The sequence below is a fragment of the Aegilops tauschii genome, chromosome 1, assembly GCF_002575655.3.
Source record: "Aegilops tauschii subsp. strangulata cultivar AL8/78 chromosome 1, Aet v6.0, whole genome shotgun sequence".
Classification (NCBI taxonomy): Eukaryota; Viridiplantae; Streptophyta; class Magnoliopsida; order Poales; family Poaceae; genus Aegilops; species Aegilops tauschii.
The window spans coordinates 4,606,706-4,631,328 of NC_053035.3; the positions used below are offsets into that span (position 1 = coordinate 4,606,706).

Consider the following 24,623-nt stretch of genomic DNA (forward strand, 5'->3'; position numbering starts at 1 on the left):
GCTACAGCTGGTACTCGTGCCAACCCATGAGGCGATTGTAATAGCATGCAACTACTGATCCGGCCATGCCGTGAACAGGCTCATGCTGCATGGACCGGTTATTATTTTTGCTAGAAATAAAACCTACGAGATGACACGGGATGATTACAGACTTCAACATATATAGATGGTATATGAGTGACTCGAGGCAAAATATAAACCTAAAAATCGGCTTCCGCTACAATGGACCCTGGCTTCTTACTAGAATTCAGATCATATATCAACATGCATCCCTTACTTGCTGTAATGTAAGTGCGCTGAAAGGTATGGGGCAGGAGCTAGAAGAGGGTCGCTGGATGAGTATTTGACATGCCTCCCGCATGGGTGGCCTTGCTTGTGGAGAAGATTCCAAGCAAGAAAAGGCCAGCTTGATGAGCAGAGCTAAGCTATTCTCTTCTGTTGTTGTTGGTGTCGTCGGCCGTTGGTCCATAATATCTTTCACCAGCATAGCTTGTTCCTGACTCGACAAAGTACCGTCCAATAGATCCCTTGGATGCTTCCCCATCACTAGCTCTAGCACAAGCACGCCAAAGCTATAGACATCACATTTCTCCGTCACAACAGATGTGTACGAGAGTTCTGCACACAATTAAAACATTAGTATCACGAACAAATGGATAACAGATAAATACTAATGATCTAAGAAGGAATATTATGCTAGTACATACCAGGAGCTATGTAGCCATATGTTCCTGCTAGTGCACTCCAGTTTGATGAATCGGGCTTAAGAATCTTTGCCGTGCCGAAATCCGAGACAAAAGCCTTGAAGTATGTATCAAGTAAGATATTGTTGCTTGTGATATCTCGATGGATTATAGGTGGACAGCATTCGTGGTGCAAATAAGATATTGCTTGTGCCACGTCGTTTGCAAGAGAAATTCTCTTGTTCCAATCCAATTCCTTTGCTAGCTCCTCATTTTCCAATATCCCGTGGAGGCTTCCATGCTGAATGTAGTCATAGACGAGAAATTTGTACCCTGGATGGGAGCAGAATCCATACATTTTAACAATGCTTCGTTGTCGGATCTGTGTTAAGATCTCCATTTCACTTCGGAATCTTCCTTCATCGTCCAACTCTTCATCGGTCTGGTGAAGTTTCTTCACGGCAACTAGCTGGCCGTCTTGGAGTTGCGCTTTATAGACTTTGCCATATCCTCCTGTTCCAATGATGTAATTATCTTTGAAGTCTTCCGTTGCCTTTACAATATCATCAAATGCTAATCTTCCATCAAAATTCCATACAGAGAATAGGTTCCTTCCTTCAATGGTAACACTTTCTTGCGGTTTCCTCTTGTTACGACTAAGCATTATTATGGCAAAAATCGCAGCAACAAAGCCAAAAGCCAGCACAAGAGAAATTGGTAAAAGGCAACCAAGTGTCTTCCATTTATAGTGACCGGCTACTGGAATTAAATAACAAGATGGCAGGCCGGAGAGGTTACCACACAGACCTTTATTGGGAAGGAACCAACTTGCTGAAGCATTTTGGAGTAGCCGTGTTGTTGGGATTGGTCCTTCCAAGTCATTGTAGGACACATCAAGCATTGAAAGGCTTGCCATGCTTGCAAAAGAGGATGGAATGTTGCCACTAAACTGATTATGTGACAAATTCAGAAATTCCAACATCTCCAACTTCCCAAGTTGCTGCGGCAACACGCCACTGAAGTTATTGTTGCTCACATCTAACATGATCTGCAGGCCTGCTAAATTTCCAATCGTACCCGACAAACTCCCACTGAAGTTGTTGTCGTTGATCTTCAATGACAAAAGTTTCATGCAACCTCCTATGTCCTCAGGTATTAATCCACTCAGTCTATTCCCAGATATATCAAGGTATCCTAAATTGCTGAGCTTTCCTAGCTGTGTAGGTATAGATCCAGATAACTGGTTTGATGATAGTTTCAGTATATATAGATTGGCTAATATGCACAGCTCTGGTGGAATCTCACCACTGAGATGATTATAATCGAGTCTTAGTACTACCAGGTTGTACAATTTAGAAAGGATACGAGGTATGGGCCCCTTGATAATATTATGTGCTAGATGCAGTACTGTTAGCTGGGTACATCCAACTAGATTCGGTGAGATGTGCCCAGAGAGTCGATTCGATGCCAAGCTCATCGTTATGAGTTGTGGATACACACCAACATGCTGAGATATATCTCCAGTTAGTTTGTTCGACATAAGTTCAATTCGAACCAAACTCGTACATGTCTTTAAACTTCTTGGAATGGGGCCACTGAACATATTAAAAGAAGCATAGAGATATTTAAGTCTGCCACCCGAACATATATTGGCAGGTAAAGGTCCTGAAAGTGAGTTGTTTGACATCCCAAGTTCAATAAGGCTGGTGAGATGTCCAAATTCTCGAGGGAGAGAACCTGATAATTTGTTTTTGTAGATTTCCATTGTTTGGATGCTTTGCAACTTCCCAATAGTTTTTGGTATTGATCCAGAAATTTGGTTCTGATACAACCCTAAATATTTGAGGTTCATCAGATTGCCAATCTCTTGGGGAATGGAACCAGTTATTTTGTTTTCAAAGAGGAGTAGGCCTACTAGCTTGGTTATATTTCCTAAGATGCTAGGAATAGAGCTAGATATTTGATTGGTGGACAAGTCAAAAATCTGGAGATTCATCAGATTTCCCAATTCTGCAGGTATTGGACCTGTGATTTGATTTCCATAGAAAATGAGTTCATTGAGCATAGTGAGGTTGCCTAGTTCTGGGGGTATTGAACCAGATATTTGATTTCTGTAGAGACCCAATTGGCTTAGCATAGGGAGGTTGCCTAGTTCCGGGGGTATTGAACCCGTGATTTGATTTTGAAAGAGAAAGAGTGTTATCATCTTAGTAAGATTGGTTATGGAGATTGGAATTGGACCTGAAAGATCATTTATACCAAGCTCAAGACTTTGCAAATGGACTAGCCTGCCTAGTTCTTGGGGTATAGGCCCTAAAAGTTGATTACCATAGAGGTACAAAAAAATTAGTTGCGTCAAATTTCCAAGGGTTTTTGGTATCAAACCACTTATTGTGCTGTTGCTTAGCTGTAGAGTTTGTAGGTTGACAAGCCTTCCAATCTCCTCCGGGATGGGACCTGATACCATGTTTTGGTGAATGACAAGTTCAGTTAACATTGTTAGGTTACCCAGAGACGCGGGTATATGTCCTGTGAGCCTATTAAATGAGAGATCAAGCACCTTGAGACTTTGTAGGTGACCAGTCTCACAAGGAATTTTCCCCGTGAGCAGGTTGTAGTTAAGGTTAAGTACCGAAAGTGCTGACAGGGAGCTGATACTAGCAGGCAGTGTACCATGGAGACTATTGTTGCTGAGGTCAATATATGCGAGGAATGGAAGAGCCGCGAAGTTGAGCTCACCAAGCTGGCCATCGATGCCAGCATCCGGAAGGGATATGTTGGTCACCACCCAGGGCATTCGGCGGCCATGGTGAACAGCCGTGCACATGATGCCCGTCCAGTTGCACGGGCTGGTGTTTTCCAGCCAAGAGCTCATCTGTAGGGGTGGGCTTGCAAGCGAAACTTTCCAGTGTAGGAGGGCCATGTGTTGAGACCTCGGTGAGATCCCTCCATGGCGCACCTCATGTGCTTCTTCCAAGAAAAGAAGGCACATCACCAGCAGTAGGCAGAGGTACAACAATGGTGCTGAGCATGATGTCATTTTTGCGGCGTAGTGTTTGCATGCTATGTTTGGTTGGGGGATGTGATTCTATGCTAACTATTGATGGGTATTTAACTAGTGTATCTCCCGTTGTTGTGAGGTCCTCAATCAACACACATCACTTAAGTGGAAGCTGCTGTTGGATGACCATTCTTCAGTGTGTCGCCATCTCTGCCCCTTTTTCTTTCCCTTTGGCAGCTGCTGCTGGGCAGACAGTTTTTCCTTCTTCAGTGTCGCCATCTATTCCTCTTTTCTTTCCTTGTGCCTGTGGAAGAATGACACGGTAATTATTACTCCCTCCATCCGGAAATACTTGTCATCAAAATGAATAAAAGGGGATGTATCTAGACGTATTTTAGTTCTAGATACATATCTTTTTATCCATTTTGATAACAAGTATTTTCGGACGAAAGGAGTACTAGAAAGCAATTGAAGGCAGGGATAGAAGGGTACACGCGGCGTACGCCTAATCATATACTCCCTCCGTCCCATGTTGTCTTAGATTTATCTAAATACGGATGTGACTTGATACATCCGTATTTAGATAAATCTAAGACAAGAATTTTACATCCGTATGTAGATAAATCTAAGGCAAGAATTTTGGGACGGAGGTAGTATTTCCCAGTTCTCCTCTGTCCAGAACTAATGCACTGAATGGAGTTGAGTTGACATTGCAGTAGAGTTTGTTATATCTCCTGTGGTTGTTTTGATAGTATATTTGATCATGTAAACTGTGACTGCATCAGTTAAGCTATTCTCCACGGTACCAATGCTAGTTTCCCTTTTTGCTTTCAGCTAGTACATAGAACAAAAGGTTTAGCTCAAGGACTCACGGCTGGTGGCGCAACACAACGACAAGTTGTGGGAAAATTCCGTGCTGGTGGAAAAATGCTGGAAGTCCTGTGTACGAGGAAAATGACGTAGTGGCGCTGTACAATCATGGAAGTATTGTTCGAAGTCGTGTGGAATCCAAAGCCTGTACAGCCAAGCTGAAGCAAAAATCCAAGCTCAAGTTGGTCACTGGCGCTTTCTGTAGGTCTGCCAGCCCATGTACACTGTCGATTGCCGTGTAACATCCGACACGCAAATATTCCCAGGTATGCCCCTTTGTAATTTATCAGTAATCAAAAGGGTGCAAATCCCTCAACCTCTGATATTCCGTGGAACATATGAGAATGTTCTCAGCAAGGTAGAAGAAGACTTGTTTTGGAATAATGTGAGCTAGCTGCTCTCTGTATGGTGGTTGTACATCCTGATATTAGCATGTCTTTTTTGTTAGGGGGACTATATGCATTGAATCTCGATGGAATGTGTAGGTTAGTGGCCACTTCTCGGAAAGCGAGCACAGGATGACAACCTCGTCTTATCAAATCTGTGTTAGCTGCTAGATTTCATGCAGAGGGAGAAGTAGGCAGGCACTAGGGATGCAGGGCGGCGCCCGATCCGCCCCGCTTCTAGTTCAAAACGAGAAAATTCTGTTTTAGCTGCATCAGAAGAGTGCGTATAGAGTAATTTGTACTAGTTGAGCACTTTTGCGCGACTTAGCGGGACACCGCTCTGCACCCCTAGCAGGCACCTAACCTAGCTTAAAGAAGTAATCATGGGAAAGCAAGCAAGCAAGCGTTGTATTCCCAAGCTATCTCTAAATTTCCTCTAAAGCTATTCCCTAAAGTACTAATGTTCCCCTTTTCGCTTTTCAGATGCTACATCATAGAACAAAAGATTCCTTGCTGGAATTCTATCGATGGCAAAAATAAAAATAGAGGCGGCTGTGCCGAATTTTGGTTAGCACAAAGACCGCAAGTCTTGTGGAAGTCGTGTGTTTGGCCGCATCTTGTCGAATTCAAGGCATGTAGAATCAAGCAGCATCTTGGCCGCACAAACTGAAGAAAATTTCCAAGCTCAAGTGGGCCGTCCGCTTTGCGTACGCCAATATTCCAAGCACAGGTTATTTATTAGTAACCAAAAGTGGGCAAATTATTACTACTGCCTCCATACTTACAACTGTAGTACCATGGCAGTGCATAGAGATGTACAGTACAACATACTCCCTCCGGTCTTTTTTACTCCGTGTATTATATTCGTGTCCAGTCATACTTGTATTAGATTTGTGTCAAGTCAAACTTTACAAAGTTTGACAAAAGATATATTAAAAAATATCAACTTATACAGTACCAAATATATATTCCATGAAACTACATTTCGTAATGAATCTAGAAGTATTGATATGGCATTGTGAATGTTAACACTTTTTTCTACAAGTCTGGTCAAAGTAGAGATACTTTGACTTCGGACAAAACTTATATGCAGACTAAAAATGACCAAAGGGAGTAATAAGCACGACGCGGATTTTTGGGACATGGTGCCACGCGAGGATGTTATCCTGACCAATGATTTTTGCTATGCGATTCACACTTAATATAGTGATTAATTGAATACTTCGGCAATGCGTAGGAATAGGCAAGCAATACACAGTCTATACATAATACCAGTTTGTCCTCTTACTGAAATGCATGTCAGAACTACTGATACATAAATGCAAGAGGGAGGTATCTAATAAATGTCGCAGATAAAGTATGCAGTCTGTTTAAATGAGCAGCTTGGGTGGGGGTGTAACATCTTAATGGTTCACTCAATGTGCCTGTGGACTTGTGTGATTATGGTCATATTTGATTTTTGTTTGCTTAGCTCCACCATTGTTAGTGCATGTTTAGCTAGACTAGGTTTCATATCAGCAAAATAAAGTAACCATGCACGTCAAGATTATGGGCACCCAGTTGTATGCTCACGTGAGTGCTACTTAAACATTAACACATGTTGGTCTAACGCAATAACAAAAACCAGCATTAGATTTATTTTTTCTATGGGTAGTATTTTGAACATAAACACACATGGTCAATTGAATCTGCTAGATGCAGCTCGCAGTAAATGTCTAGTGGGCGAAGCATTAAGACAAGAGGGCAGTGCGGTGCATTAATCCTAGTAAATGAGGTGGTCAGGTGTGTTGCAATTTGTCACTTACATGGTCTGCTGCGCCTGTTCTTTATGTCGTCTCTGTTGGTTGGTGTATTATCTTGTGTGTTGCATGGTATCTGTGATTAGAGTTCTCATAATTATCTATCGCTCTGTTACCACTTCCATAATCCTGCTGCATGCACACAAAGACCAGCCGGTTGTCCGCGTTCTAGGTGAGCAAGCATCGCGTACTACCAGATACATGCAGTACTACCGAATGTTTAAGAAGGTCAACAGTATTGTGGTGCAGCTAGCCATCAGGACTGAGATGCTAATCAAAGCGCGTACGCTTCAATGACTGAGGCTGCCTTTATGGGCCATCTCCTGACAAGGTCAGAGGTAATACACGATATATACTAATTGTATACCGTGGATGGAATTCATTATATAGGCTCGATGTATTAGAGCTGCACGAATCACGTGAGAACAGCTGGTCATGATAACGACCTCGCATGGCTGCATGTCCACTCGTGATTTATTGGTAATAAACATGGCAGCGAACACTTGTATGAATGTGACAAAGATAAAAACAAACTAAGCTGGATTTAAATTATATTTGAACATTTTTTCCTGATATATGAACCCTTTTTTTCAAATATACACGAACATTTCTTTTATACACATGAGCATTTTCTCTTTAGCAACACATAATATTTTTTGTATGTTGAAATAATTTCAAATATTATTATAAAGTACTCCCTCTGCTTCAAAATAACTGTCGTGGAATGGAGGGAGTAATATAAATTTTGAGATTTAATATAAAAAACTATATCTGTTAATGGGCCGTGCTAGTGACCGACCCATTATGGATTCCTTCATGCTTAGCTCCAATAATAGGTGCAGCTTAAGGGAATATACAGGAGCTCCCTTCGACGGGGAGCACCACCGCGTATTGGATCCCGCGCTCATCCTAGCTTGATCTTACTATAGTAAAACAAACCACGTAGGATACGAGGAGAACATGCAAACTTTTTGTGCAACACAACAATAAACTCTGGAAAATTTCATGCTGGAATTCTATTGATGGTTTCTATGTTCGGTTGAGGTTAAGACAAATACTGGACCGCAAGTCTTGTTGGAAGTCATGTGTTTTGGCTGCAGCGTGTGGAATTCAAAGCTGAAGAAAAGTTGCAAGCTCAGGTATGTTGAATCGGTAAAAGTCTACTACTAGCGCTTCCTATACGCCTGCTAGATTGCCGTGTAATATCAAACACGGCAATATTTCCAGTGACTACCCCGGGGAAGAAATTGCCATGATGGCTCTTTGCGCGTTGCTACGGTAAAACTAGGATGCCAAGACATTTTCCTCCTTCTCGATTCCTCTCTTTCAACCTGCTCCTCGGCTCAGCCATCATTTCATTCCAGAGTGCCAACCATGGGATCGATGCTAAGCATACGCCACGTCGTCTTGGCTATCCAGGTTCAACATGGAGTGTTGTAACTGTATTCATGGATCACATGTGTGACGTCTCTGTAGTAGCATTGCCGTTGTCCCATGGTCTCCGGCCGCTGCTTATGCTTTTTCTTCTCACGTGTGTGAACACGGCTACTTCTTATATTGAGTGATTTGCTTAATACACATAGAAAACGTAGCATTAACACGTCGGATAATCCATACAACCCTAGCGGCGCGGCAAAAGCACGCGACCGCTTCTTGTGCCTTGTCAAAAGTGAAAGCACATCACAAATATCCCGAGTGCCACATCTTCCTCCCGCTCACCTGCTCTCAAATCGGGCAGGATCTATGTGTAGGAGGTATCCACCTGACCAGCCTGCCCACATCAGCCTATTAATATATTTTTAGAAACACTGTGAATATATTTTTTATACAACGAACAATTGCTAGATACAACGGTAAACATTTCTTAAATGCTACATGATAAAATTTTGAGAAAAGGATGGATTTCTAAAACACATGATGAAATAAAAAACACTATGAGCATTTGACAATGAAAACAAAGGAACGGACACAAAGAAAAAAGAAAAAAAAGCACAAAAAAAAATCCAGCTGACTTGAGCGCTTTCTTTTTGGGCCAGCTCGACCCAACAGAGGAAAGCGGTTGATTGGACTGCGGCCCATGAGTGAGCAATGTTCATTTTTTTCTGGGCCAGGGTCCGGCCTTGGCAGGCAGGTAGTCCAGTCCCACCGACGCGTCCCCGTCGGCGTCCTCGCCCCTGCCTCCAACTCCAAGCCGCGCCGACCGTCCTCCTCCCCGTCGTGAAGACCCACCACCGAGCTCCGGCCATCAAGTGAGTGCAGCGGCTGCGGTGTCCTAGATCTCGTCGGCAACGCCACCGACCACGTCCCCCGCTGCTCTACATCGATCGAGGGTAGCCACGACAACTCCCTCGACCACCAGTGCTCACCGTGCCTCAGCTTAGTTAGTACGTGTTGCCTCGTGCTCTCCCAATCTGATGAGGAATCCTGCAACTTCTGGTGATTGATGCGACGGGTGAAGAGAACCGCTTTGCACCGATTTCAGGGGATGATAAGGAAGGAAGAAGATTCAGAGGAGGGAGGCGCGCTGGGCCATAAGGGCATGTTCCCGCACACCACATGTTCGATGAAATGCCCACCAAGGAGCCACCCATCCATGTTGAAAAGTCACCATCTAAAAGGTTATCCGAGAAGGTATAGTATCCTGAATCTGGTCGATGATGATGGATCTTATGGATGTGAGCAATGTCCCAGATGACATCGATGAGGAGGAACCACTTCTATTTGAATTTCATAGTTGAGTCTGATCCAGCAAACTTCTGTAGTTTTATGTCATGTTTTCATTTTTATGTTGAAAAATGCATGCAGAGCTTGATGCTTTGGAAGCTGATATGGACTTGGAATCAAACTCAGTCCCATCGTACCTCCAACCAGACAAGGAGACTCATCTTTATTCTGAGCTTAACTAACCTGCTGCACCAAGTGCGTGGTCATGCAGCAGTCCCGGCAAACCAGCAGCAGGTATGTCAATTGCGAGACTGACTAGTTTCTATTCACATTGATTATGGTGCTGATATCCCAAGGAAGAAATCGATGACTCGTGTCATTTTCCCATGCAATCAGAGTGCTTGAAGCTATAAACAGGTGTCTTTTATCCTGTCACATGACAAGGAGACTAATTTGCTCTCCTTACTTTTGTCTGTTGGCGCAGGAGGATGAACTGGGACTGCCTGCAATGCCGCACGCATCAATTCGTACCTGAAAAGTAACAAAAAAGACTATGTTATAGGTTTGATCTCGTTGTAAATAGTCGACGCTTTGTTTATGCACGGACAAATTCATTGCATCGTTCCTCATATACCACTGCAATTCGTTGAACGATGAGATGTCTTTTCCCCATTGTGTTGGAATAATAGTGAGTAATAAAGTGAGTTTCTGTATACGGTTGTACATCCCATTGTTATTATGTCTCTGTTGGGTTGAATTGGTATCTGCTTTTCTGATAATGAAATTATGGGACATTGCTGGCTCTCGTGCTGTCAGTCACGGCCTTTTCCTATCATCTCATCTCATCCTTTGTTAAGTTTGTATTAGGCATGAAGAAAGGAAGGTTGTATCTTTGTTCCATGAAAATCTCACCAACCAGTGCTTGAAATTAAGTGTAGTATTGTTTATTGCTCCATCCTAAGGACACGGACAACATATGCTCCATCGGTCCATCCCAAGGACAAGGACTACATACTCGTGCCCTACAACCAACTGTAGGTCCTTTTACTTAGTACCGTTCTACTTTTCTTGTTTTATGCCTCTATCCGTGTGTTTACATTCATTGTTCCTGTTTACGCATCAAACACTTGATCATTGCGATTGTTCCTGCTTGGTACAAGGTATTTTTACTTTTATACCCAAAGAACAATAAAGCGGGATCATGATATCGCGCCAGATTTGGATTCCAATTTTTTTCATCTTCAGGTTCACGGGAGTAATAATAATAGATAAAACGAGATGAGCATTAGTACATTTCTCCATCATAAGGACAAGGACTACATACTCCTGCCCTACAAACCGTGGTACTTTTCTTTTGTGATGCACCTATTTCTGTGTGTTTACATTCATTTGTTCCCATTTATGCGTCAACCATTTGATCGTTCCTGCTTCGTCCAAGATATTTTATCTTGGTTCCCATATATATGGAACAATAAAGTGGGACTACATGACATCACACCAGTTTCAGATCCATTTTTTTCCATCTTTAGGTTCTTGGGGGCAAATACTAGCTAGATAAAAAGAGACAAATTTTAGCACACCATTTCAAGTGTAGAAAACAACCGAAAGAAAGTGTCACATGTGGATACCATGTCCACAGTCTTAAAACAAATATAATCAGAAACACCGCATACATTTTACAAGCAACCCGGAAAACAAATTATATTATGCATTGTTAGAAATCGGCAAGCGAACAAAACGAGAAATATCAATAACATGGGACACCAGTTTTTATTCGGAAAACCATTGCGGAGAAAACCACGGGCACACAACGGTGATCGTTCACTGTATCAGGAGAGTGTCTACAAAACAAATAGACTTACAATGAGTAATCAACTCATCCCGAATTATATATAGGTAGCATGTATGAGTGATTCGACTCAAAAGCGGAAACCTAAATCAGCCTCCGCTTCGATAGATCCTTGTTTCTCACTAGATTTTGGATAATATATTAATATGCATCCCTTGCTTGCTGTAATGTAAGTGCGTAGAAAGGCACGGGACATGAACTAGAAGAGGGTCGCTGGATGAGCGTTTGGTATGCCTCCCTCATGGTTGGCCTTGCTTGTGGAAAAGAACCCAAGCAAGAAAAGGCCAGCTTAATGAGGAGACATAAGTTGTTCTCTTCTGTTGTTGTTGGTGTTGTCACCCGTTGGTCCAGAATATCTTGCACCAGTATAGTTTGTTCTCCATTTAAGAAAGTACCATCTAATAGATCCCTCGGATGCTTCCCCATCAGTAGCTCTAGCACAACAATGCCAAAGCTATATACATCACATTTCTCTGTCACAACAGATGTGTACGATAGTTCTGCACAACATCGAGAAGAACATTAGGATTAGGAACAAATTGATAGAGCTGAATGCTTGTGTGGTGACAAGAAAGGTTATACTAGCACATACCAGGAGCTATGTAGCCATACGTTCCTGCTAGTGCACTCCGGTTTGATGAATCAGACTTAAGAATCCTTGCTGTGCCGAAATCCGAGAGGAAAGCCTTGAAGGTTGTATCAAGTAAGATGTTGTTACTCGTGATATCTCGATGGATTATAGGTGGACTGCATTCGTGGTGCAAATAAGATATTGCTTGAGCCACATCATTTGGAAGAGCAATTCTCTTCTGCCAATCGAATTCCTTTGCTAGCTCCTCATTTTCCAGTATCCTATGGAGGCTGCCCTGCTGAATGTAGTCGTAGACAAGAAATTTATACGCTGGATGGGAGCAGAATCCATACATTTTGACGATGCTTCGTTGTCGGATCTGCGATAAGATTTCCATCTCACTACGAAATCTTCTTTCGTCATCCAACTCTTCTTCGGTCTGATGAAGCTTCTTCACAGCAACCAGCTGCCCATCTTGGAGTTGTGCCTTGTAGACTTTGCCGTATCCCCCCATTCCAATGATGTACTTATCATCAAAGTCTTCTGTTGCCCTTACAATATCGTCAAATGCCAATCTTCCGTTGAAATTCCAAACAGAGAATTGGTCCCTTGCTTCAGCGGTAACATTTTCTTGTGGTTTACTCTTGTTTCGACTAATCATTTTTATGACAGCAATTGTAACAACAATGCTGAAACCCATCACAAGAACAATTGGCAAAAGCAAACAAAGTATCTTCCCTTTTTGGTGAGCAGCTACTTGGGTTGAATAACAAGGTGGCAGGCCAGAGAGGTTACCACACAGACCCTTATTGGGAAGAAACCAACTTGCTGAAGCATTTTGGAGTAGCCGTGTTGTTGGCACCAGTCCTTCTAAGCCGTTGTAGGACACATCGAGTGTTGACAGGCTCACCATGCCTGCGAAGGAGGATGGAATGCTGCCACTGAACTGATTATGTGATAAATTCAGAAATTCTAGCATCTGCAACTTCCCAAGTTGTTGCGGCAACACACCACTGAGGTTATTGTTGCTCACATCTAACATGATCTGCAAGCCTGCTAAATTTCCAATCGCACCAGGCAAGCTCCCACCAAAGTTGTTGTTGTTGATCTTCAGGGACTGTAGTTTCATGCATGCTCCTAGTTCCTCGGGTATTAATCCACTCAGTATGTTCCCAGATATATCAAGGTATCCTAGATTGCTTAGCTTTTCTACCTGTGTAGGTATGGATCCAGATAATTGGTTTGATGATAAGTTAAGGCTATATAGATTTGCTAAAGTGCAGATTTCTGGTGGAATCTCACCGCTGAGATGATTAGAATCGAGTCTTAGTTGTTCTAGGTTGGACAATTTCGAAATGACTGGAGGTATGGAACCCGTGATCATATTTTGTGCTAGACGTAGCACCGTTAGTTGGGTACATGCACCTATATTTGGTGAGATGTGCCCAGAGAGTCTATTCGATTTCAAGATCATCTTTATGAGTTGTGGGTACACACCAAAGTGTTGAGATATATCCCCTATTAGACGGTTCGATTGAAGGTCAATTTCAACCAAACTCGTACATGTCTTTAAACTCCTTGGAATGGGGCCATTGAACATATTAGAGAAGGCAATGAGATATTGAAGTTTCCCACCTGAACAAATATTTGCGGGTAAAGGTCCTGAAAATGAGTTGTTAGACAACTCAAGTGTAACAAGGCTGATGAGATATTCAAATTCTTGAGGAAGAGAACCTGATAAGTTGTTATCAAAGACTAGCAGTTCTTGCATGCTTTGCAACTTCCCAAAAGTTCTAGGTATTGAGCCCGAAATTTGATTCTGAAACAAGTATAAACATTTGAGGTTCATCAGATTGCCAATCTCTTGGGGAATAGAGCCAGATATTTGGTTATCGGACAAGTCTAATTCTCTGAGATTCAATAACATGCCCAATTCTAAAGGTATTGCGCCTGTGATTTCATTTGTATAGAGATAAAGTACACTGAGCATAGTGAGGTTTCCTAGTTCTGGAGGTATTGGACCTGTGATTTGATTTGCATAGAGAGAAAGTTCATTAAGCACAGTGAGATTCCCTAGTTCTGGGAGTATTGAACCAGTTATTTGATTACTATAGAGTTCAAGTTGGTTTAGAATAGCGAGGTTCCCTAGTTCTGTGGGTATTGAACCTGTTATTTGATTTTTGTAGAGAACAAGTTGGTTTAGCTTAGCGAGTTTGCCTAGTTCTGGGGGTATTGAACCTGTGATTTGATTTTCAAAGAGAAAAAGTTGGTTCATCTTAGTGAGATTGGTTATGGATATTGGAATTGGACCTGAAAAATTATTTGAACTAAGCTCAAGAATTTGCAAACGGACTAGCGTGCCTAGTTCTTGTGGTATAGGACCTGAAAGTTGATTACCATACAGGTACAAAGTATTTAGCCGGCTCAGATTTCCAAGGGTTTTTGGTATTATGCTGCTTAAGATGCTATTGCTTAGCTGTAGAATTTGCAGGTTGACAAGCCTTCCAATCTCCTCAGGAATGGGACCTGATACCATGGTTTGGTGAATGGCGAGATCAGTTAACATTGTTAGGTTGCCCAGAGACGCAGGAATATGTCCTGTGAGTCTGTTAAATGAGAGCTCAAGCACCCTCAGACTTTGCAGGCCACCAATCTCATCGGGAATTTTCCATGTGAGCTGGTTGTAGGGAAGGTAGAGTTCCAAAAGTGATGACAGGCAGCTGATACTAGCGGGTAGTGCACCATGGAGACTGTTGTTGGTGAGGTCAATATATGTGAGGAATGGAAGAGCTGAGAAGTTGAGCTCACCAAGCTGGCCCCTGATGCCAGCATCCGGCAGGGAGATGTCGGTAACTACCCTGGGCATGCGGCGGCCATGGCGAACAGCTGTGCACACGATGCCCGTCCAGTTGCAGGGGGTGTTGTTTTCCTGCCAAGAGCTCATCTGCACCGGTGGGCTTGCAAGTGTAGCTTTCCATTGGAGGAGGGCCATGCGTTGAGACCTCAGTGAGATCCCTCCATGCCACGCCGCATGTGCTTCTTCCACGAGAAATAGGCAGGGCATGAGCAATAGGCAGAGGTACAACACAGGTTGCATTTTGCTGCCTAGTGTTTGCATCTGGAATTCGAGAATGCGTTTACTTGGGGATGTGATTCAGGACACACTCTGTTGATGAGTATTTAACCAGTGTGTCATCCATGGTCATGAGGTCTTCAGTCAACTCACAACAGCTGAGTGGAAGCTTCTTTTTTCTTGGAAAGGAATTTAGTGGATGACTCTTTTTCAGTGTCTGTCACCATCTCTTCGTCGGTGATGCTGGGCCGCCTGTTTTTCTGAAGGCATGGATAGGAAGGGTACCAACAGCGGATGCGTACGTACTGATCATATATTTACCAAATTTTCTCTGGACTTGTGATTCAGTTAACATTGCGGCAGAGTTTTCTTGTTTAGTTGATCATGTAACTTGTAACTGGTTCAGTTATGTGTCTTGAGCTATTCTCAAAAATGTTTCGCTTTTTGCTTCTCAGCTTGGGGTATAGAAAAAAAGATTTAGCCCAAGTGGTGGCACAACACAACGGTTAACCGTGGGAAAATACCGTGCTAGAATTACATAGAAATAAGGAAGTCTTTTTGGAAGTCATGTGTCCGAGCAAAAAGAGGTAGTGGCTGTAACCTGTGGAATTCAAAGCCTGTACAATAAAGCAGCATCATGACCACACTGACTGAAGAAAAGTTCAAAGCTCAGGTGGGTTGATTCGGTAAAATTCCACTACTAGTGCTTTCTGTAATGTTGGCTGCCGTGTAAGATCCAACACACCAATATTCCCAGGTATGCCCCCTTTGTAATTTACGAGTAGTCAGAAGTGTGCAAATTATCACTTTGGTAGCTCATAGTAGTGATGTGCGTAGATATGTACCGTAACACATAGCAGAAACAGCAGTGAGCACTTGTACGCATGAGATGGAGATAAAGCACTGTAAGTTTCAGCTGGACTAAAATTATTGGTACTAGCTAAGTGCCTCATGCCTCGTTGCAAGAAAAAATATTACGGTTGTACATCCTGTTCTTAGCACGTCCATGGTTGCACTAGCCGAGTTGAATTTTCAGGTGAATTGGCATCTACTTTTATGATACTAAAAAAGATTATGGCATGAAGAAATAAGAAGGTTTTACCTTTGTTCCATGCCAATCTCGCCAACCAATGCCTGAAAATTAAGCCACCAATACTCTACTACTGCCTCTGATCCATATTAATTGTCACTGATTTAGTACAAAGCTGTAGTAAATCAGCGACTACTAATATGGTTCGGATTGTACTAAATCAGCGACAATCAATATGGATCGGAGGGAGTAGTAAATTATTTGTTGTTCCATGTCAGTCATTCTCTTGTGAGTATATACACATATGGAACCTTGTAAAACATAGAGCAGATGACAAATTTCCAATCTTTGCTTGCCTGCAGAACTGTTGACCAAAGGTCTCTGAATGATTATTCACACTGTTATGTTTGCTGCTAATTAAATTCCCTGTGGTAAGTATGCACTGGTTGCTTTGATTTGGGTGGCTGTGGATGTCCAAGCTTGTCTCTCAACAGGGCCAAGAAGGCCAGCGAGAAAAAGGCGCACGCTGCGGCGGCGGCGGCTGCGGAGCATGCGGCGGCCAAACAAGCGAAGGCGGCGCGCGGCGATGATGAATCCACCCGGGCATCCTTACGCGGTCTGGAGCCAACCGAGCGTCGGCTCTCCTGCCGGGTTCAAGGCGCCAAGAAGAGGAACAACGACCTCGCCTTTTTGATGGGCGGTGCTGACATGCTCGAGAGCGGCGACGAGAAGCTCAAGGCGTGGTTCTTGGCCCAGCGTGGCCTCATCCTGAACCAGTTACCGCCGACGCCGCCGCCCAGCCTGTTAAATGTGTACATGTGTATTTGTAGTGTAAACTGAGTCTTCTCCTACTTTGTAGGATCTCACAACGCTCGTGGCCTGCGTTCCTCTTTTTCAGGAGCGCTTGTGCTCTCTCACTACGGGGATATATTGTGTACATTGTAACTCGGCTCAGTGTGGCAATAGTAATCAATCTCTCCAACTTGGTATCAGTTTCCAGGTGCATCATGGCCGAAAACTCCTCCTCCACCGCCGCCGTCACGAGCTCCGCCACCTCCCCTAGCTCTCTCTCGTCCTCCTCGACGGCCCCTGCGGCGGCCACATCCACGGCTTCCTCCCCGCCGTTCGTCTTCGGCACCTCCCCCTCCCTTGTCCACGGCACCTCCCCCGGCTCGGGCACCCAATTTGCCCCCTGTTCAACGCCGGTGTCCCCCCCGCTCCTCCGGCGCCCGCCCCTCGCCATCCCATCTTCCAGGATCACATTACCAACCACATCAAGTTCCTCCTCAACCCCGCGGATCACAACTACCACAAATGGAAGACGTTCTTCCTCATGGTTCTTGTCCGTTACGGCGTTTCCTACCTCATCGAACACCCACCACCACCCAACGCTTCCGCCACCTACCTCGAGCTCGATGCCCACGTCGTTCTGTGGATCTACGCCACCCTCTCAGACACCATGTGTGATCACGTCGTCGGCGCCACCACCACCTTCGCTCTCTGGAACAAGATCCGCGACTACTTCCTTGCCAATCGCGCCGCTCGCTTCATGATCCTCAACCGCAAGTACCGCAATCTCAAGCAGGGCGACTTGTCCGTCTCCGAGTACGCGCGCCAGATGAAACTCCTCACCGATGCGCTCGCCGAAATCGACCGCGCCGTCACCGAGGTGGATCTCACGACCCAGTTCCTTCATGGCCTCGACAAGCGCCTCGAGACGATCCGGGTTGTCCTTGGCGATCAGGACCTGCCCTTCGACACCGTCCTCTCTCGGGTCGTCCTGGCCGAGGAGTCTCAGGAGCATCGCGCGGCTGAAGAGAGCGCCTCCGCGTTCGCCCTGACGAACGGCGGCGCCCCGGGTGCCGGCTCCAGCACGGGCGGTCGCGCCCCGAGCGGTCGTGCGGATCGCCCCTCTGCCAGCGCACCGGCCCCTTCCCCGCAGCCCCCTCCGCACCCTGGTCGTGGGCGTGGTGATCGCGATGGTGCTGATCGCGGTGGCCGTGGGCGCGGCGACAACAACGGACGTGGTCATGGCGCTCCTCCCCTGGCGTCACCCTTCACCGGCTACTTTGCGCCCTATGGGATGGCGCTTCCCTCCCCGCGCTCCGGCTGGATCCCTCCCAATGCCGCTGGCGTGCTTGGTCCGCGCCCCGGGCCGCTTGCGCAGGCCTACCCACTCCTCCCCGCCCCACCGGCGCCCACTGCTCCGTTCTACCCGTACACTCCTTCGTCGTGGGAACACGCCGCCATGCTCAACGCCGCCTACAGCAACGGTGGCTTCCCGTCCGCTCCTGCTCCCGAGTGGTACTTCGACAGTGGCGCTTCCTCTCATGTAACCGGCAATCAAGGTAACCTCAACCAATCTAGTTATTCCTTAAAGCATGTTCCTTCTAGCATACTTGTTGGCAATGGTCACCACTTACCTGTCACGGCCACTGGCTCCACCACTCTTCCACCCAACGACTTTCGCCTTCACGACGTTCTTGTTTCCCCTAATGTCGTCACTAGCTTAATTTCTGTTCGTCATTTTACCAAAGACAATTCATGCTCTGTTGAATTTTACCCTTGCGGTTTTCTTGTGAAGGATCTTCGCACCCGGAGGGTTCTCATGATCTCCGTTAGCACCGGTGACCTCTATCCCTTCTACGGCAATAAGCATGCACCACCGTCGGCGTTCACCGTCTCCACGTCGGATTTGTGGCACCGGCGACTTGGGCACCCCGGAGCACACTCCCTGTCTACCCTCGCTAATGACTTTCTTAGCTCTTGTAATAAAAGTGCACACATTCCATGTAATGCTTGCCAACTTGGACGCCAAGCGCGTCTTCCCTTTTCTTCTTCTTTTAGCCAAACATATGCACCATTTGATTTAATACATTGTGATTTGTGGACCTCACCCGTTGTAAGCTTCTCTGGATTTCAATACTATCTTGTTGTCTTAGATGATTATACGCATTATTCTTGGACGTTTCCCTTGCGTAACAAATCAGACACATCCACCACGCTCCAACGCTTTTTTACATTCGTCCACACACAATACAATGTTATTATCAAAGCCATGCAATGCGACAATGGAGGGCAGTTCATCAACTCTTCCCTTCGTTCCTTCTTCTCTGCCAACGGCATAGCTTATCGCTTTTCTTGCCCCCACACATCCCCACAAAACGGGAAAGCGGAGCGTCTCATTCGCACAACAAATGACGTCGTACGCTCGCTTCTCATGCAAGCCAATCTCACTCCCCCCTTTTGGGTTGAGGCCCTACACACTGCCACATACCTCCTAAACCGTCGTCCCTCTCGTGCTATCGCCGACACTACCCCCTACTTTCTTCTCCACGGTAGTCATCCAACATATGATCATCTCCGGGTGTTCGGGTGTTTATGCTTTCCCAACACTTCCGCCACTATGGCTCACAAACTTTCCTCTCGCTCGACTCGGTGCATTTTCTTGGGCTATCCACTAGAACATAAGGGGTATCGGTGCTATGACTTATCCACACGCCGCGTCATTGTCTCCAGGCATGTCATTTTTGACGAAAATTCGTTTCCCTACACTGTGCCCACACCACTGGCTCCATCGTCGCCATCCGCACCAGATCCGCTCGCCTCGACCCGATCCCCACCCGATCTCTTGGATCACCCGCCCGCACCTACCACGTACTGGCCCCACCACCCGCACCCACCAGCTCCCCGCCAATCGCCCGCCCCAGCTCCCACATGCAGCCAATCCCCTGCCGACCCCACCACCACTCCACGCCCCGAGGAGCGCAGCCCCTCGCCCGAGTCCTCCTCGTCCGTCGCGACCACCTTTCCACCAACCAACCCAGCCGCATCCACCTCGTCCTCCGCACCTGTCGGCTCTGACTCCCCCGCTGCTCCCTCGTCCGCACCTGACGCTGGCTCCACCGAATCCTCCTCGGGATCTGAGGCATGCACACCCACTCCCCCTCCGCCACGTCTTCCCCGCCATGCACAGCCGGCTGAGCCTCCACGTAATTCTCACACTATGACTACCCAAACGTGGCTATTGCATGCCCCGACGCCTTTTTCTTGCTGACGCATCTTCCCCCACCCTTTCACCTATCCCTCCCACGTACAAATCTGCCCTAAAGGACCCCAATTGGCGCCAAGCTATGCACGAAGAGTATCATGCTTTAATCAATAACTTCACTTGGTCTTTGGTGCCTAAGCCTGCAGGTGTCAACATTGTCACGGGGAAGTGGATTTTTCGCCACAAGTTTAACACGGATGGCTCTTTGGCTCGCTACAAGGCTCGGTGGGTTGTCCGGGGATTCACTCAACAAGAGGGCGTGGACTATGACGAGACATTCAGTCCGGTCGTCAAACCGGCCACTATCCGTGTGGTGCTCAGTCTTGCAACCTCTCACTCATGGCCAATACATCAACTGGATGTCAAAAATGCATTTCTCCATGGTGATCTCAAGGAGACTGTATACTGCTCACAGCCGGCTGGTTTTGTTGATTCTGCTCACCCGGATCATGTGTGCCTTCTCAACAAGTCTCTCTATGGCTTGAAACAGGCTCCTCGGACGTGGTTTCTCTGGTTCAAGTCATTCTTGTTGTCTATTGGGTTTTGTGCTTCCAAGAGTGACTCGTCCCTCTTCATCCGCCACCATGGATCCTCCATTGCATATCTTCTTGTGTATGTGGATGATATCATCCTCACTGCCAACACTGCTGCCACACTCGACTTCATCATCGCCTCTCTCAAGAAGGAATTCTTCATGACGGACCTTGGTGAGTTACATCATTTTCTGGGCATTAATGTTACTCCCAACACTTCCGGCTTGTTTCTTTGTCAACAACAGTACACACTTGAGATTCTTGATCGTGCCAACATGCTTCATTGCAAACCCGTGTCCACACCCGTCGACACCACCTCCAAGCTCTCCATCCATGACGGCAAACCACTTTCCAATCCCACATACTACCGTAGCTTGGCCGGCGCGCTTCAATATCTCACCCTCACTCGCCCGGATATCTCCTACGCCGTCCAACAAGTTTGCCTCTTCATGCATGAGCCGCGCGACACTCATATGCAGTTGGTCAAGCGCATACTACGGTATCTCCAAGGCACATCTCACTACGGCATTCAGCTCTACAAGTCGTCTTCTCACGATCTCATTGCCTACACCGATGCTGATTGGGCCGGTTGCCCGGACACTCGCAAGTCCACTTCTGGGTTTTGTGTCTTCCTTGGCAACAACATCATTTCTTGGTCCTCGAAGCGTCAACCGACTGTCTCCCGATCAAGTGCCGAAGCTGAGTACCGGGGCGTCGCCAACTGTGTTGCTGAGTCCTGCTGGCTCCGCTAACTCATGATCTCAAGTGCCCTCCCACTCGTGCCACCGTGGTCTATTGTGACAATGTCAGCGCCACCTATCTTGCCTCCAACCCAGTTCAACATCAACGGACGAAGCATATTGAGATTGATCTACATTTCGTTCGGGATCGTGTGGCTCTTGGCGAGGCTCGTGTTCTACATGTTCCATCAAGTTCACAATTTGCTGACTTGTTCACCAAAGGGCTACCTTCTCAGGTCTTTCACGAGTTCCGTACCAGCCTGAACGTCCTCGCCAACGGAGTTCCGGCTGAGGGGGGTGCTAATGTGTACATGTGTATTTGTAGTGTAAACTGAGTCCTCTCCTACTTTGTAGGATCTCACAACGCTCGTGGCCTGCGTGCCTCTTTTTCAGGAGCGCTTGTGCTCTCTCCCTACGGGGATATATTGTGTACATTGTAACTCAGCTCAGTGTGGCAATAGTAATCAATCTCTCCAACTCAGCCCGCCCAACCAGGCGGCTGATGACGACGACGAGACCAGGGCCGACGATGTCTCTGCCTCCGCTACGCCCAGCCCCACCGACGATGCCTCCGCCGCGCCCAGCAGCACAGAAGACGCGCCGAACAGCCCGGAAGCCGCGCCGATTCCTCCCAGCCCGCGTACGCCGATGACTACGCCGCCGGAGGTTGAACTCGACGCTTGATGTACTCATTCCGCGCCCTTCCTAATTTGTACGCCGAACTACTGCGTGTCCTTTTATTTTGATTGCCCGAACTGTGGCACTGGGTTGCCGAACTGTGGCACCGAGTCGCCGAACTATTGCGATGATCGCGGGTCGTTTGTTGTTTCTTTGAGCGGGAATGATGTTTTTCGAATATGGAGCGCCTTGGGGGGCGGCGCCTGGGCGCGTGACTGGGGAAAAACGAACCCCAGGGGCCGATCTAGCGCCGACTCACCCCAGGCCGGTCTTTTTCGACGCCCTGGGAGGCCGAACGGCTGGAGATGCTCTTATGTTTGCTGCTAACTAAATTTCCTGTGGTAAGTATGCACTGGTTGCTTTGATTTGGGTGGCTGTGGATGTCCAAGCTTGTCTCTCAACCAGTAAAATAATGTGCTGTAGCTTGCTCTTTTTTTCTGCTTGCGCAGGAGGATGAACTGGGAGTCTGGGACTGTCGTACAGTACATTGCCGCACGCATCAGTTTGTACCTGAATCTCGACGTCGATGATGGACACTTCCGTTTCTGCCTGGACAGATTCATTGTATCTTTCCTCGTATATCACAGTAATTCATTCAACGATGGGGATGGCTCTTCCCATTGTTTGTTTTGGAATAATAGTGGTTGATACAGAGCTGTCGTTAGCTTGTCTGTGATGGCACTAGCCGAGTTGAATTTCGATGAAGTATGGAGGTTGCAATTATCAGTATATACGCGTACTGAATTGGAGAAAGTAAGCAAAGGATGGCAACCTCGTCTGATCAACCACCATTGGAAGGTGAGCTGTTCTCTGAACTCGACGATTGTCCAAAGACTATTATGTTAGGTGCTAATTATCCTGTATAAACAGGCACTTCTCTATGCACCCGCCCTGCACTGGACACACATTTTATCTATGTCCATCTGAGAAAAGCTTTTTTAAAATCCAAGAACTTTTCAAGAAACACATAAAAAATGCATATAAGTTTTTTATACAATTTTATGTATACGCCAATATATTTTAAATATGCATTGAATTTTTTTACTACTCCCTCCGTTCCTAAATATAGACTTTTTAGAGATTCCAATACGGGAATATATATATGGAGCAAAATAAGTGAATCTATACTCTAAAATATATCTATATACATCCGTATGTAGTCTATATCAAAATTTCTAAAAAGACTTACATTTTGGAACGGAGGGAGTATTTCAGAAGTATGGATATTTGTATGTACATACATGAGTATTTTTATATATTTCCCCGCCTATAAGTTTTTACATTTTTCAAAACACATTAACAGTAGTTCTTTTTTAATCTGCGAAACAATTTTTTGTTTTTGAATAATAATAATAATAATAATAGAAAACCCAGTTCAAATCCATAATGGGCCGGCCGCCGGCCAAGGGAACTCTAGCCTGTGCGACGAATAGGCGGATTCTCCATTTTCTGGCCAAGGGAACTCTAACCTGTGCCACCGAAGCCGCCGCGGCTGCGTCCTCGCCGGCGTCAACCTCCCCGCTGCCAAGCCGGAACACCGAGGTTTGGGCCACGCCTGCGTCAAAGTGCAGCGACTCTGGTGTCCGCGAGCTCTGCTGCGACTCCACGCCACGCCACCGCCTCGTGCTCTCTCGGTCCCACATCTTCTGGTGATTATTGCTGCTGATTTTGGTGTTTGAGCATCGATTTAAGGGAGGGAGAATTTGGAGGAGGCACACTTCCAGTTTGATGAAATGCATCAGCGACGTCTTCTTCTCCCCTCTCTCCAGCAACCAACCGCTCCATTCTGCCACCCATCAATGTTGACAAGTCACCGTACGTCTTAACATGGACACGACAGGAATGGGAATGCTCTTGTTGCTCCATGCTTCTGGCCTTATTTAAATGGAACTGATTACCCTGTATCATTTAATCATTCTTTTGTGGCAGTAGGCTGTTGGTTTTTAGAAAAGGAGGATTACCCCGGCCTCTGCATCTGGGCGATGCATACGGTCACTTTATTAATTATTCTCATAAGACCTTACAAAGTCATACAACAGTAAGACTAAAGCCGCCGTCTAAGCAACAAATGTCACTACACCTATCCAGTTGATGAAGGAACGCAGATAGCCTGGGCCTAATACCAAACAGACATCGCAGCCAAGCCTAACATCTAAGACCTGAGACCCCAACCTAGCCACTTGCCGGGTCTGGGGCACACACTGGTCCGGCGTGCTCTCAGAGGCCACCGCCGCCAACTGCCACCGCTCCATCTTCAGAACTGTACTGATGCATCAACCTTGCTCGGTCTAGCTATCGTCGACGCCACCACGGCGCCCAACGGCACCTCCTCCCTGCGCGCAAACAGCTGAGCACGTCGCGGTCGCCACTGATACACCTCAGCGCCATGCTGCCAAGTACCACCATCCGACACAGCTTGAAGTCCTTGGAAGATCTGTCGTCGTAGCACCTGCCGACCAGGCATGACAAAGCGTAGCACCTGTCGGTCAGGCATGACTTGACATCTCCACCGAAGCTCCGTGCAAGACGAAGCCGCTCCACCTCCTGCCTCTGACTTCCGGCGCTGCTCCACAAACGATGCTCCCAAGAGAGAAACGACACCGCAGTGCCGCCATCGTCCGATCTGGAACACCAGATCCAAGGGTTTTCCCGGAGCAACACGAGTGGGTCGACAGTAGTTACACGACGATGCCTT

At 46.3% G+C, this 24,623-nt stretch overlaps 3 protein-coding genes and 1 long non-coding RNA gene across 4 annotated transcripts; 2 read left to right on the plus strand and 2 right to left on the minus strand.

Annotated features, from left to right (window-relative positions):
* LOC120966678 (uncharacterized) lies at nt 1-3,741 on the minus strand. The gene is made up of 2 exons (XM_045231643.1): nt 708-3,741; nt 1-618 (listed from the first exon to the last, which is right to left on the minus strand). The coding sequence occupies exons 1-2, from the start codon at nt 3,721-3,723 to the stop codon at nt 260-262; spliced, it is 3,375 nt and encodes a 1,124-aa protein (XP_045087578.1). The 5' UTR covers nt 3,724-3,741; the 3' UTR covers nt 1-259.
* A 5,127-nt stretch (nt 3,742-8,868) lies between these two features.
* On the plus strand, nt 8,869-10,116 carry LOC141026375 (uncharacterized). The gene is made up of 3 exons (XR_012188383.1): nt 8,869-9,370; nt 9,545-9,697; nt 9,888-10,116. It is a non-coding gene; the product is annotated as an uncharacterized lncRNA (long non-coding RNA).
* A 1,277-nt stretch (nt 10,117-11,393) lies between these two features.
* LOC109750459 (uncharacterized) lies at nt 11,394-14,937 on the minus strand. Its single transcript, XM_073509710.1, has 3 exons — nt 13,807-14,937; nt 11,845-13,731; nt 11,394-11,752 (listed from the first exon to the last, which is right to left on the minus strand). Exons 1-3 carry the CDS (start codon nt 14,918-14,920, stop codon nt 11,394-11,396), a joined length of 3,360 nt encoding a protein of 1,119 aa, XP_073365811.1. The 5' UTR covers nt 14,921-14,937.
* Nucleotides 14,938-17,259: 2,322 nt separating this feature from the next.
* On the plus strand, nt 17,260-21,262 carry LOC141042207 (uncharacterized). The gene is made up of 2 exons (XM_073509742.1): nt 17,260-18,694; nt 20,124-21,262. Exons 1-2 carry the CDS (start codon nt 17,260-17,262, stop codon nt 21,260-21,262), a joined length of 2,574 nt encoding a protein of 857 aa, XP_073365843.1.
* The last annotated feature ends 3,361 nt before the right edge of the window (nt 21,263-24,623 follow it).

What these genes read in the sequence shown, in the direction of transcription:
- LOC120966678 (XM_045231643.1), bottom strand. Translation starts at nt 3,723, where the DNA reads ATGACATCATGCTCAGCACCATTGTTGTACCTCTGCCTACTGCTGGTG. An exon ending in ATATGGCTACATAGCTCCTG is followed by an intron (nt 619 to 707) that starts GTATGTACTAGC and finishes AATTGTGTGCAG; the next exon opens with AACTCTCGTACACATCTGTT.
- LOC109750459 (XM_073509710.1), bottom strand. Translation starts at nt 14,920, where the DNA reads ATGCAACCTGTGTTGTACCTCTGCCTATTGCTCATGCCCTGCCTATTT. An exon ending in AGGAAACCTCACTATGCTCA is followed by an intron (nt 13,732 to 13,806) that starts GTGTACTTTATC and finishes TGAATCTCAGAG; the next exon opens with AATTAGACTTGTCCGATAAC. An exon ending in GTATGGCTACATAGCTCCTG is followed by an intron (nt 11,753 to 11,844) that starts GTATGTGCTAGT and finishes GATGTTGTGCAG; the next exon opens with AACTATCGTACACATCTGTT.
- LOC141042207 (XM_073509742.1), top strand. Translation starts at nt 17,260, where the DNA reads ATGGTTCTTGTCCGTTACGGCGTTTCCTACCTCATCGAACACCCACCA. An exon ending in TAATGACTTTCTTAGCTCTT is followed by an intron (nt 18,695 to 20,123) that starts GTAATAAAAGTG and finishes CTAAGCCTGCAG; the next exon opens with GTGTCAACATTGTCACGGGG.